Source organism: Typopeltis vanoorti, chromosome 13 (assembly GCF_054136105.1).
Source record: "Typopeltis vanoorti isolate ZY-2024b chromosome 13, IOZ_Tvanoo_1.0, whole genome shotgun sequence".
Lineage (NCBI taxonomy): Eukaryota > Metazoa > Arthropoda > Arachnida > Uropygi > Thelyphonidae > Typopeltis > Typopeltis vanoorti.
The window spans coordinates 112,026,877-112,042,343 of NC_143561.1; the positions used below are offsets into that span (position 1 = coordinate 112,026,877).

The window sequence follows — 15,467 nt, forward strand, 5'->3', positions numbered from 1 at the left end:
AAAAGATGTTGGAATTATTTAACTTAAAAACATTCCCAAGCAATTTAAAGTTCTGTGTTTTTCTTTTACGAGCATATTGATCTGTTTTCTGATATTTCGAAAACAGTCATTCATATGTGTGTGTGTTAATACAGACACTCTGAAATCCAAATATCGAATAGCAAGAGAAGAAATCTCATTTATTTCCGAAACTAAGTTACTTGTAGCTACTTAAATTAATATGAACGTGTCTAATAAAAGCCTGGTGGAAATAGAAGCCCCCAATTGCTATTTCCACTAGGCTAATGAATTTCCAAAAAACTAATTAATCCAGAAAGTGGTTTTTTAGATTAATGTTTATTTTAAAAAGAATACTGATATGAAATAAAAGAAAAACAAACCTGTATATTGGTGGAAGGACAGATAATCGCCGGTCTTTTCAGAGTAGCGAAGGGATTTTTTTTAATATTATTGAGTTTATAATCATTCCAAAAAACAGTACTTATGTCTAGCCGTGCTGATCAACGTAATTTGCTTTAAAACATGCTAGTCATTTATTCCCCAAAGGGAATAGGGATGAGGCCGTTTAGCCCAAACGTTTTGAAGAGCAATGGGAAGCCGCCTCAACCCTTGTCAGTCAATAATGCTCTCAAACCCTGACACTACTTTATATATATATTATTTATATTGTTAATGCAAGACTGCCTAATAATGCGAGTTCCACGATTGTTTTTATTGATTAAAAATTCAGGTTTCGGGAAAAAACTTTCATCTGAATACTGCAATTACGATAATGTTTAAAACTGTATTTTTGTATGAATATATAGCACCAATATTATTCACATTGTATCAAATTACAGATGGCTTTTGAATAGAAAGAGGAGATAATTGAATTTCTGATGTTCTGTTTTTTTCACAGATTGTTGTCGTTTTCTTTGCTGCTTGTGCAGCTCTTGCCAGCGCTATTGGTGGCGCTGTTGTTGGAGGTGATGCAGCTGTAGTATACAGTGCCGACAACCAGAGAGCTGCAGGCTGGGGTGGACTTGGCTATGGTGGTTGGGGATACGGTGGACTCGGCTATGGTGGATGGGGATACGGTGGACTCGGCCATGGTGGATGGGGATACGGTGGACTCGGCCATGGTGGATGGGGATACGGTGGACTTGGATATGGTGGATGGGGACTCGGTCATGGAGCCCTTGGCTACGGAGGTTATGGACTTGGCTATAAATACTAAAATGCATCGCAAGTAAGTAAAGTGATAATAATTTATGTAATTCTGATTATATTGAGAAATGTGTAGAAGTAAATGGCAGAAATTAATGAACACTTTACCATCTACAACATATTTCAAATTGCTAATCAGTTTTTCCTTTTTTTTTCTTTTTAGATAAACATTAGTTTTTCTTCAGGGCGGTCAAGAAAATGTAACGTTTCTTGAGAGATTTATCCGAAGTCGCCAAAGTGTGAAGAGGTCGCAACCATCCCATTTACGTATTTCTGTAAATTAATTCTAAATTAAAAAAAGAAAAAGAAAAGAAGAAAATAAAGTATAGAAAAAAATGTGTGTTTCGTGTCATTGATAATATTACAAATGCAAACGCAAATTTAAAAACTTTGAAATCCGAAGGAGCAGCACGTTTTCCGAGGCGTTGGAGTGTCTAGCCGTACAAAGCTCGGGGACCGTTTCTCATTGTTTGGGTCCCTTAAAATTGTCCCTAATTTTTCGGGACCCCAGCTAGATCCTCGTGGGACTGCATAAATACGGCTCTGTGTACCAAATTTACGTGTACTTGATAACAAACAGCAAACTATGCTTGTATTCTTCAGTATAAAAAGGAAGAAACAAAATTACATGGAAAAAAGGATTTCGTTTAATTTTTATTAGCTTAAAACTATTTGAGCAGTATGTGCTATCGAGCTATACCTGATGACTAATGTAATTCACATCTCAGGTTACATCGATATCTTGATTAAAGCTTTTCGTCAACACTTACAAAATTTATTTTATTTTATGTAACTTCCTCCCATGAACGGTTATAACATGACTACCATGGGAGGGCCATTTTTTGTATTTTTGTTTAAATTATTCACTTTTACCTGGTCCGAAAACATTGCTCTAGAGATCAAACATGGAATTTTTTCAAGCCCTTTAGGCCTCCAATAAGTACAGGGAGGGTGGTCTCACACCGTGAGATGAAATTCATCAACCACATAAACATAATCACATTCACACCCACACTCATGCCTGGTGCTGGATTCGAATCCGCAGCCTGTTGGTTGGAGAGTGGATACGCTAACCAGGCCAGCAATTAATTTGCATTTCATTTCCGTATACTGGTGAAGGAGGCAGGTTTATATCTAAATAGAGTTTGAAAATTACAGAATGTATAATTCATAATGTAGAAGAAATTCATCCCCCCCTTCAAGTAATATCGATGTAAATTATTACTCAGTGGTAAAGACCGAACCAGACATGACTTTGTAGCAAATATATAAGGGCCAGAAAATGGGACTGCGATTTATGCCATAATAGTATTAAGAATACAAGCATATAACGCAAGTTTTTTTAAATGGGTTTGACCATAATCCGTGTATAGTTAATACAGTTTAGCTTTAGTCACGCACGAGTTTTCTGTAATCAGCGTGAGTTTCAATTTTAACAATTTTAGTTACTGAAAAACAAATATTGCTAAAAGATTGCGAAAGGATTTTTATGAAATGTGAAATAAACTACCCAACAAGAACCCATTCGGCGATGACATCAGTCCAAATTGGGATGCTATAATCGAAAGCATTAGTATCAGACAAAGTTCCTTTTAAAAGGAACTTTTGTCTGATCTTTCGTCTAACCGCCTCAAAAAGTATATTTCGAAACAACAGATGTCTACAATATAAATATGGTTACGTATTTTACGTAACTACGCTCCTAGAATTAGACATCTCTTTAAATGCATATTATTTTGAGTTAACTCTGAATTCAGAAAATACGGTGCTTCACAATGAAGACAAGAATCACCTCGTCTGCATGATATATAGTTCATATTCGGTCAGTAAGCTCAGAAAATCCATGGCCATTGAAGCACTAACAACGGACTGTGTTGTTTAAAAAACAGTGCCGACAAACTCAACCCCTGTGATAGAAGAGCAAAACTATGTGATACATAATTAAATAAATCGAGATACGATGAAATGAAGAAAGGAACTTAAGGAGTAGTGGTGAAAGCCATTCACGTCAATGCATGAATTCTATGCATAACTCTTTCTAACTCTTTTATGCCAATGCAAAATATATCTTTTCTGTGTGTATCAGAGCAATCGCATTCACGCTATCTCATTTAACGCACGCCTTAAATCTTTACGATCCGGATAGTCCTGTTACATGCACTGAGCGGACGTTTTAGTATATATACCTGCGTAATAACGATTAAGCTTTGCCCCCCCCCCCCCAAGTTTGTCGGATAGATGTCAGAAACTCATGATGGCTCGGAATCCACCAAGAGCTGAAATGTTCCATAGGAATGTTGGACCACGCCGACTTGATCGCATCTCCTAGTTGCCTCAGAGTGACTTTGGATTCAACCCTATCGAGAATGGCGCGTCCGCCTCCTCATATAGAAGCTTGACTACTTTAAATCTTTAAATTGTGTAGGCTCTAGTTATTTATTCGCATGTGGTCCCCCCCCCCATTTTCCCCACCTTTCATGGGAGGCGGGTTGAGCCCTCCTAATGATTGATTAAATATATGTATTTTTTTGACTGTAGGTTCGTGTGTGTGTTCACGGGGGCGGTTTGCCAGTTCTGAGGGACGAAACATCCCAGTTTCTGGGTGAAAAAAACCTCAACCCCAGCATGAGCCCGACTAACTCACCTTTAGTCGAAAGAAACCAGATAAAGGTTCCTCACATGATGGAAGGGAATCGAACACAGGTCTTACCGATCAAAGGGCTTCATCTAGACTGACTGAGCTACAGAGGCGCTAGTGATCTGATCCTGGAGCTATTTCCATACGATTTGTTCCATGTGTGCTCAGTGGCCATTATCCTACTTGTGTGTGTGTGTATTTTGTTTGCCACAGATCAGAAGAAACCTGCACGCGATCTCAAATGATAAACGTGCAGAAAGATCGAAAATCTCCAAGAACACAGAACCAAGAAAAAAAGGAACATTCCAATTATGTGCGATTACATAATTAATATTCTGATTAACATGTTTATTACTATCTTCCACTTACCTGACGCCGTGTTTTCATAAACGTGAAAGCCCGATTTTTGCTGGTTACCTCCAATAACTGTTTTTTCGCTGTACAGACTTATTACTTTTGACAAAGTTGCTGTACATTTTAACCGAAGTTCGTCACTTTTGAATAACTTCTGTTCTATCCGAAACCGAAGTCCTAATATTGTTGATACTTGGTTATCTGCATAACGTATTAACGGGAACGGTATTGTACGATCGGGTATCTGTTGACAAACAAAAGCAATAAATAAGATTGAAAAATTTTCAGAAAAATAATTTAATTAGCTACAAGAACCTTTCGTAATGCTGTATTCATGCGGTGTGATATCAGTTCTGAGAGCTAAAGAAACCAAAACACAGTTGAAATATATATATATATATATTATATATATATATTAGGATATTAGGGATAACCAAGCAATTTTATATGCTTGGTTATTTTAGCTCCTAATCCCAAGTATGCAAACAATTAAGTTTGCGCCTGAAACAAAGTTCAAGTCTAAAGATGGTACAACACCAGGGCAACTCATTGTAAAGGTGGTTAAAGCTTTGATCACTATTCTTAGTATTTTCCCATAATGTAAAGCACATCTCACTAGAAGATGTATATACTGCAATGCATTATGGGTGGGGTCACTACCCAGACCGGTTTCGACCTTTTTTGAGGTCTCCTCAGTGAGTAGCTAGACCCTAAATACCAAGGTTTTAGTAATACAAAGCCTTATCAACTTTACCTATATAAGTTGCAACAAGGTGTATTAAGTTTTAATAAAAATCTCTGGAGGAGATATTGATGGGAATAAATTTTTAACTTGGGTATATTGCATATTAGGATAACCAAGCAATTTTATATGCTTGGTTATTTTAGCTCCTAATCCCAAGTATGCAAACAATTAAGTTTGCGCCTGAAACAAAGTTCAAGTCTAAAGATGGTACAACACCAGGGCAACTCATTGTAAAGGTGGTTAAAGCTTTGATCACTATTCTTAGTATTTTCCCATAATGTATTGCATTGCAGTATATACATCTTCTAGTGAGATGTGCTTTACATTATGGGAAAATACTAAGAATAGTGATCAAAGCTTTAACCACCTTTACAATGAGTTGCCCTGGTGTTGTACCATCTTTAGACTTGAACTTTGTTTCAGGCGCAAAACTTAATTGTTTGCATACTTGGGATTAGGAGCTAAAATAACCAAGCATATAAAATTGCTTGGTTATCCTAATTATGCAATATACCCAAGTTAAAAATTTATTCCCATATATATATATATATATATATATATATATATATATATATATATATATATATATATATATATATATATATATATATATATATATATATATATAGGCCATAGATATTGTAAAAGTTAACTACTTGGTTAATAATCGAAAACATCTAGTATAATATTGTAATATGAAAGTTTACATAATTTTGTATTAAAACAGTTCGGAAATCAGAGTAAGATAGTTCAACAAACATTAGTAATGCAAAAGATCACCAAAACACGTCGTCCACTTAGGGCGCCATTGTTAGACAATGTGCACATAAAACAATACTTTATTCACCATAATAAATTAAAAGCTGCATAAGATTTTTTTGGATAACCTAAAATACATCTGTCAATAATACACTTCCTTGTACTTACACATAAAAAATGTGGCATTACTTCCTCATATTAAAACAATTATTTCAATAGGGTCATCTTGCAACAAAGCAATCAAAAACAATTCTTTCGGTAAGCTTCATCTTGCAACAAAGCAACCTTCATCAAAGACAACTTTCAGCCAAGCACTAGTGATTCAAAGGCTGCAACTGTTTGAGTTCATCTCATACACATACTGCTCAACATGCTTCACTACCTGATAAACTATACAGTCACAAAATCCTCAAACAAAATCAACGCAATTACTTAACTAAGAGAGTTCGCGGCGTATGAAAAGTAAAAATCAGACAAACATGACAAGAAGAATTAAAAGTTGCAGAAATAATGCTTAGTATTATTTGTACAGCTTTCCATAATACTTAGCATTACACACATCCTAAAGAATGCGTGTTTTGCATTATGGGATATTAAGGCAATAATTTGAAGCCATTAATCTCAATATACAAGTAGCCTAGTCGAGGATACTTCACGGGCAAACTTTGTTTGCTTACACTTGGATAAAGGATTAAACGAAGAATTTAGTTTCTGGACATCTTTAATTTAAAAGTTGTACGTGTAGATCTTTTAATTCGCATAGTCTACTGCTATTAAACTCTGGTTTGATGGAGATGTGTCTTCCCCCATGCGGAATAAAGGAAAAAGGCTGGGCAAAGAGCTAATCGCCCTTTGCCGTAAAAAGTCCATGCTCAGGAATCCTGCATGCCTACACACCCAACACCTAGAAAACCAGTACACCTGGTGTCGGCCTGCAGGATTCCTGATGACCAATCTTTAATTTGGTAAGAGGATAATGCATTGGTGGAGTTTCAAGGGCATAAGGAATTGACGAGTTCATATTTTGGAAAATGAGAAGCTAGAAGGTGAGAAAGTAGAAAACCCAGGAGGAGTGAAATGCAATGGAAACATTTTGATATGGTATATAATGAGGTTGCAAGAGACTGGGTATTATTACAGTCTGGGTGCTAAGGAGAGGAAAAGAACACTGTTTGGCTATCAGCAAGAGAGGATCAAAGGAATTATGTGGATACTTTGGCAAAAGAAGAAACGGCCGCAATTGGAAGAATGTATGAGATGAGAAGGAAAATATGCTCCGAAGAAAGGAAGCAAGTAAATCTATAAGAGATAAAGGTGATTTTCTGCTAAACTGAAGAGCAGAACATTTTTAGAAGATGGAAAAAACACTTTGATGAAATTCTAAATGTAGACAGCAAGTAATTGACTTGATTAGAAGTTCAATAATGGAAGAAATTCCTGTAAGCATAAATTTCAATACAACATCAGAACCTCCATCCATCCATCTTCAAGGCCTACCTTTCCTAATTGGGTTGTGGGGACAGCAGCTGCAAGAGGGACTTCCAATGGTCACGAATCGATATCTAAAAATGAAATAACGAATGTAATAGAGAGAATGAAAAGTGTAAAAGCTTCGGGCAATGATAATATTGCAGTAAAAATGCTTAAGACAACTAAAGAAACTGCTGCTGATAATCTGCAACTGATCTTTAACAACATGCTAGAGATTGAAATGATACATAAACAGTGGAAAGGAGCAATAATAATTATAATCCCCCAAAAAGAGATCTCAAAAGTGGTGAGAACTGGAGGAGAATTAGCCTACTCTCAGTACCTGCAAAATGTTTCTGTACAGTATTGATAAATATGATTAAAAATGAAGTGGAGTAGATATTAGGGCATGAACAAGCGATTTAGAACAGGTGGGAGTACTGTGCATCACATTTTTAATCAATGAAAAAGGATAGAATCTAGAAGCCCATTAAATCTATGTATGATAGATTTTGCTAAAGCATTTGACAGTATTGACAGAGAAACATTATGGTTAATTGTTAATAAACATTATGGTAAAAGAGACTTGCAGATGCAAATGCACATTGCGTGCCCTGCAGGCAGTTATATTACAATATATTGTGTAGATTGTCCACGAGCTCCTAATGAACTTACTGCATGACGTACCAGGTAGCATCTGACCTTCATCAATAAGCATCGATGTGCTGGAATAAAATATACGTCACTAGTCTCAATTCACCGCTGGGTAAGCACCATCTCATATAAGCGTCAGTAATAATCATGCTGAACTTTCTTCTCTTTTTTAATACCTTTTATGCAATATGAAGATTAAAAAATAAAAAAAAAGAAAGAAAGAAACCCCGAAACGTAAGCATATACAAGGTTGTAAATTGTGAAAATTATTCGCAAATAACGCAGATTGAAATACTGCGCCCTCTCGTAGCCTATATTAAAAGCAACTGCAACACATGATTTCGCTTTAACTTCAAGACAGCGATTTGTGCTGTTTTTATTTCGACTTTTTTTTCTGAAATAGTAACAATCGCTTTATGACCTCTATTATCTACAGCACAGCTGATTGTGGAATGCAGTTAATGTTTTCAACTTTTTTATCACTAGTATTGTACTGGATTTTATAACTTCAACATCTAGGCTAAGTAATATCTTTAAGTACTGCCGAAATTCTCTAGTATGCATTTCGTATGACAGCATGAAGCAAAAATTCACGTGGTGATTCTCTAGAAACCAAAATATTCATTTCTACATCTTATACTGATGAACAATAAGAAGGAGAAAAACTGAGGTATTCGCAACAGTATGGATATACTGTAGATTTAAAAATAATTTCTTATTTCCTCCCCCATACTTCCTGGTTCGGTCTGTCTTTTCTTTTCGAAAAACCAAAAGAAAAGGAAGACTGTCGCCTCTCATTGTACCTTATTTTCTTTCTAATACAAACATACAGGCGCTCAGAAGTTGAGAGGCACTCCGTCACTATAGTTGCACGCAATGTCTAGGTAACATGCTTCCTTTTAGCTACACTTTAGCTTAATATACCACCTGGCAGGTCCCATTTCTGAGGCGCTCGAGAACCCATTCAACTGAATGGTCTTCGGGGAACCTTCCGCTACTTTGGCTAAATGGGTCATCATTGACTCTGAGCCAGACATAGTACCTTTGATAGTGGACATTATTTTCCATAAGACCTCAGACATCAGAGAAAAAAACAAACGAAAAAAAAAACATCACACAAACTTTTATATCGGATGCTGTGCTTTCTCTGCTAGTCAAACAAAACGGATGCTAGCGATGCGTACGACAAAACAGAGAGAGAAAGAAAGAAAGACTATCTCTACTGTTGTAGGTTTTTGAGAGATATCTGGAGTGACATCTTCGGATTGACTGAAAAAGGGAATCGCCCGTAGTAAAACCAGTGAATCCATTTATACTGTCAGGCTAAGCCTACTTATGAAGACTATTGAACTGTTCAAGTTGTAAATATCGTTTCATTGTCAACAGGGGCAACTCTACTGTACAAGCAGACCACGAGTTAAAGATATTAGAGTGGATGGTTATATATCTGGAAACAAAACCCATCGTCTAACTTATTTTGGGATTGAAATAAATTTACAGTTCGAGTTATTCTTTGAAATTCCAGTTGGAGTAACAACTGAAGCTAACGAATTTATATTAGTTGACCAAACGGATGTCAGAAATACGGCAATTTGTTGCCGGTTTGTCAAGAAGTTTTAAGGGCTTTTCAAGTAAATGTGTGATAGCCAGCCTCATAAGTTAGTCGCAGGTGTTTTTCTCCGGACTCTCTGGGTTTTCATTTCGAGTAAAAATATTCATACCGAAAGAATTCTAATGAGTCGATAACAAACATTAGAAACATTAACAACCGCCTGATTTGAGGATGAAAATCAGAGTTTCTAAACTTCGGATTTCAAAACTTGAATAAGATTAATGTATGAAAGTTCCCCGGTTCTGAGAAAGTTATTATCCGAATAGTTCTTCATACGTTGTATTTAAACGATATTTCACCTTCTTACAATTATGTTGAGAATTTAATTGGGTTTATTTTAGGTTTCAGAAAAGAATTATTATACTGTACAAATGTATCATTATTTTGAAAGCGTTTCTGTTCGTATAGCAAAACAGGATAAAGATGCACATTATTAATCACTTTAATGGCAAAGGAAAGTTTGCAGTATGAACCCGATCCCTCCTCCCCGCCTCTCCTGCAAATCTATAAAATGTCCTGACTGACTCATCAACGCCCAGCCCAAACATCTGGACTTAGAAATTCGGGGAGTATATTCCTTCCATGACGTAGGCATCCACTAAGAAGGGATTTTTAGAAATTCGATCCCCAAGGGGATGAAAGGGGGGGATAAAATGTGTTTTCACGGATTCCTCAGTTTCTCTTATGCCTGATGAGTATCGACTAGAGTTTTGCTTACAAAGGTGTCCCATTCTTCTTCTTATTGTTCTATCTTCTATCGAAGGTCAGCGACCATCTTGGCGAACAAACTGCGCTCTTGTGCTAATCTGAGCAGTTGTGCACTGCTCTTTCCTGTCCACGTCTTGATGTTGTCAAACCATGATATTCTTTTTCTTCCTCTAGTTCCTTTGCAATCAATTCTTCCTACCAAAATAGTTTGTAGAAGTTGGTATTTGCTGTTTCTCATGATGTGTCCAAGATATGATGTTTTTCGTTTCTTGATTATTTGTACAAGATGTTTAGCTTTGCCAATGGATTTTAAGACATCTTCATTGGTGATTTTTTCTGTCCATGATATCTTTAGCATTCTTCTGTATAGCCACATCTCAAAGGCTTCGATTTTCTTGATGGTTGTCGCCTTCAATGTCCATGTTTCAACTCCATAGAGCAGAATAGACCACACGTAACATTTCAGCATTCGGCATCTGACTTCCATGTTTAGGTCTTTATTGCAGAATAGTGTTCTCATTTTCATGAAGGACTGCCGTGCAACTTCAATCCTTGTCTTTATATCTATTTCTGGATCCCACCGTTCATTAAGCCAGCAACCAAGATATTTATATCTTGACACTTGATCAATATTTTTCCCATTGAGTGTCAGTTTCATTGATGAGGCTGGATGTTTGCTGATGATCATGTATTTTGTCTTGTTGATGTTTATATTTATTCCCATTCTTTGGCTTTCTATGTATACTCTGTCAACGAGTTTTTGGAGATCCGTAATGTTATCTGCAATTAGCACGGTGTCATCTGCATATTGTAGGTTGTTAACAATCTTTCCATTTATTGTGATTCCCTCTGGACATTCTTCCAATGCTTTTTTAAAGATTACCTCTGCATAAATGTTGAACAGGAGTGGTGAGAGCACACATCCTTGTCTCACTCTTCTTTTGATGTTAATATCACTGGTCCCATACAAGGTGTCCCATACAAATGCTTAAAAACATTATTCAGGATTTTGCCCTAATCAAATCAACTCCTAAAGGGCGAATCATAGAACCCTTCGTATCTCCTATGTTTGTTGAGTTATAACATTCTTTTTTCTTTTCATAATCTTTAGAAAGTGTTTTAACGGTTTTTTAAAATTCCACCCCTAAAGGGGTATTTTTTTATTCGAAAGAAGACGTTTCTAAAGTTTTTTGTAGGCTTATCTATATCTCTATAAAAATGAAATAACGAAGCTAAAAACTTTAAAAAAAGGGACAAAACGCACTAAAAAGTGAAAAATAATCCTTTCTTAAATATATGAATTTAAATTTTTTGGAGTCGGAACCAAATTTAAAGCAAACAAAGTAACGCTGTCCAAAGTATAGTTCACAAGCTATATGTACTTATATTAACAAAAAAAGTGAGTATGTGTATTGAAAGTTACGAATCATTACCTCATACATTCAGTAATATGTTCATTCTGGATGACAGTACAGGTGCGTTATTTTCTGTAGTTACACCTGTATCCGCTAGGTGGCGAGTAGACATGTAACAGCGCGTTTGGGGCATAGGTGACAGAGCTCTCGCAAGAGAAGTTGTGACTTGTCTTAATAAGAATGAGTGGCTGACAGGCTAAATCCGTGGATGCATATGAGTATTCTGTGAATAATTATTTGTTCCTAGGAATACTTCTTGTTTCAGTCACTTTTCTATACTTCTCAATCAGCTCTCTCCAGAACTTTTAGTAATATTCGACAACAGTTAAATAGGTTATCCTGTGATTAAAAATTTATATAATTAATCTGCCTTAAATTTGGCGCCGATTCCAAAAAGTTTAAATTCATAAATTTAAGAAAAGATTATTTTTCACATTTTAGTGCGATTTGGCGCATTTTTTTTTTTTTAAGTCGGTATGGCAATCGAGTTTTTAAATGTTAATGGGGAGATACTGCTTCATACTGGAGACGGTATGACCTGCCTGTTCCAGTCCCTCTCCTATCTCATGTCACACTCAGCTAATGTCTAGGGATGTGCGTGAGCTAATTGTGAAGTACATGGTGGACAACTTGGAGGAGTTCTCCATCATGTCCCACAACAGTGAGGGATTCAACTACACCAGCTCCGCTGAGTACCTCGATCACATGTCCCGATCCTTTACTTACGGTGATTTATGCGAGCTAGCGGCGGCTGGGCAATTGTTCGAGTTCGTCTTCGAGGTTTACCGCAATGGTGAGCTCTATGAGAGTCTCTGTGCTGAAGGTCACTCCGTAAGGAGGTATCCTTCAGCACCGAAAGGAGGAAGCAACTTAAGGATAAAGCAAAGAAATATGCCCAGAGCCTCGATATATGCAAAGCAATCCTGGAAGACGAGTAGAAAGGCGAGCACTTCCGTGGAAGGTCAAGGCTTGCTCAGGCATGGCCTATGATCCTGACGTGGCTTATGAGGCAGACAGCACTGTAGCTGTGGATACCATGAGCCACAAGTGCTAGTACTGCAATGCCCTCAAGTGGAAGGAGGCCCCTGGAATGTGCTGCAGTGCTAGCAAGGTACAGCTTCCGTCCTTCGAACCTCTGCCCGAGCCTTTCTACAGGCTGATGATGGACAGCCACCCCGAGCATGTCCACTTCATGCAACGTGTTCATCTTTCGAGGCCAACAGATTCTACGAGACCGCTTCATTCCGAACTTCAAAGTTCAGGGGAAAGTGTATCGCTTGGTAGGAAGGCTGCTGCCAGCGCCTCAATAGGAAGCCCACTTCCTGCAAAGCTCTTTCGTCGGAGAGGACGAAAGGGAAGTGCGCTTCAGGTGCGGTAGCAACTTTCCTGACGTCAAACAACTGCATAGGATGCTACACGACGTCAACAACTACATAAAGTGCCTGAAGACCACCCTGGACAAGGTACCTCCAAGCTGCAAGAAGTTCGAAGTCATCATCCATGCAGAAAGAAAGCCCTCTGACGTTCATGGAGATCGCTTCAATGCACCAATACTAAATGAAGTAGCTCTGGCGATTGTTGGTCAGCAATTCAAACAACGAGACATCGTGTTGCAGAGCTAGGACAACACACTGCGGCGTATCAGCAAGATCCACCTATCGTAAGACGCCCTGCAGTGCTCGCTCCTGTTCTGCCGTGGCGAAGATGGGTATCCATTTCCCTGCCTCAGCGCGAACCCGAGACCAAGTTGCCCCTCAAGAAAACAGTCTCTGCAGCGAGCTTCTACTCCTACCGCATCATGGTCAGGCAAGGGGGGGGGAGGTCAACCGCATGGTGTACTTCTGCTCCCTCTTCAGTCAATTTTTGGTTGACATGTACACCAAAATAAAGACTGAGAGGTTGAACTACTTTAGGAACAATCAGGTGCAGCTGAGAGCGGAGTGTATCCCGCCTCCGAGGGAAAGGTGACCATCCCTACAGGCCTGGGCTCAGTAGTTAGGACCCTAGCAGACCTCACAGCCAGGATATAACCTGATATCAAGGAGAAGTCCATGGAGTGGCTGTGCGAGTGTGCCATTCTTGACCTTCAAGAACAACAAGGCTGCCGTCATTAATGACACTCTACGTAATTCGTTCGAAGGTGCAAAAATGGAGTTCAGGTCTGTGGACTCGGTGGTGCCAACGGATGACGCGGTCCACTACCCCATGAAGTTCCTCAACACTCTCAACCCTCCTGGCTTCCCAGAACACAAGCTCCTCCTCAAAGTGGGGGCTCCAATGATGTTGCTACGGAACCTGAACCTGCCCAAACTCTGCAATGGCACCAGGCTGTGAGTGAAGGCCCTCTACAGGAACGTCTTCGAGGCCGCAGTGTTCATCGGCTGGGCTCGGGGGGAGTCGGTGTTGATACTACGCATACCATCAAAGTACCCCTTCGAGTTCAAGAGGCTGCAGTTCCCCCTCAATGTCTGCTTTGTTATGACCATCAACAAATCCTAGGGCGGTCGCTGAAGGTGGCAAGCATTGACTTGAGGTAGGATTGCTTCTGACGTGGGTGGTTCTACGTGGCTTGCTCCAGAGTGAGTTCACCCAGCAGTCTGGTGTGGTCTACAAAGAGATCCTTAAGTAGAGAAAAAAGATTGTACGTATTTTTCGCGTTATTTTTTTCGTTACAATCTTCTCTTTTTTATTTCTTCATCAAATGTTATATTTCGAATTTCAGTTCATCGTTTTTCTGCATCAACACGCTTCGCCTTGTTCAAACTATGTATACTTTTTCTTTATTTGTTTTCATTTACTTTTGTGAATACCTTTACGAAGCCCGGGGACTATTCTATTATATCACAAAACCAATTCAAAAAACAAAAATAACAATTTATAAAATAAAAAATGTTATATACTAGAAGTATTATAATTTGATTGCTTTTAAATAACGAACATCTATAGATTTGGGTGTTGGTCATGTCATTCGATGGAACCATGACTTTTAATAATTACAGAATGTTGCCTGGCATGCGGTAGTTGTGCTAAATTTAAAAACTGTTCATGGGAATCGAAGGGAAGTTTATTGGAGTCAAAATGAATTTACGATAGTTAAATACCGTAGTGAAGCAAGGGTATAACGCTAGCCTAAAGATAGTTACAAACTAGGCTGGCATGTGAAAAGTACTTAAAAGTATTCCACGCTTCACTAATTAAAGACACAATACACTGCTTGTAATCTTGTCTCAAGTATACAATACCGAGGCAACTCAAGAAAAATAAATAAATCTGCTGGGAACCATTTCGTTTCATAATGCATTTTTACTATGAAATTCGGTCTAATGCTTCTTTATCTAAATATTTAAATATCCCTGAAGGAAAAGATAAATCCTTTCACAGCATTTAACCTACAACTTTTCCAGAGCTGATCGACTACTGGAGTCTTATTTTATTATTTCTTTTTGACTGAAGCATCCAAATTAAAGCCTTGAAGGCTAAAAGTATTCTAATGAATCTTCGACAGAATTCATAAGTGCTCAATCGACTGTAAGATTAAATATTTATTCAATTTGCAGTAGGAAATAAATGGAAGCTCGTCTTTCAAATACACTGCTTGTAATCTTGTACCGAGATCATTCACTCTGTTTTGGTTATGAACACAAAATTGAAAAGATAGGATGAGAATCCTTTGCCATATAATGCTTTGCTAGATCATCATATACTGAGTTTGTCAATTCAGGAGGTGCTTCTTGAAGACAGTTTCTTTTATATACATATATATATATATATACATATATATATATATATATATACATATATATATATATATATATATATATATATATATATATATGTGTGTGTGTGTGTGTGTGTGAAAAGTTTTTACCTTAGTATGTATCCCATAATGCAAAGCACACACCGCTT

General features: G+C 37.7%; 1 protein-coding gene across 1 annotated transcript in view; it reads right to left on the reverse strand.

Annotated features, from left to right (window-relative positions):
- Positions 1 to 1,469: 1,469 nt before the first annotated feature.
- LOC150100475 (uncharacterized) overlaps positions 1,470 to 15,467 on the reverse strand; it is a 177,607-nt gene continuing 163,609 nt past the window's right edge. The window contains exons 7-8 of the mRNA XM_090402662.1: positions 4,214 to 4,442; positions 1,470 to 1,492 (exon numbers count right to left, since the gene is read on the reverse strand). Coding sequence (XP_090258788.1) covers positions 1,470 to 1,492; positions 4,214 to 4,442 — 252 coding nt within the window. The remainder of the gene's footprint in view (positions 1,493 to 4,213; positions 4,443 to 15,467) is intronic.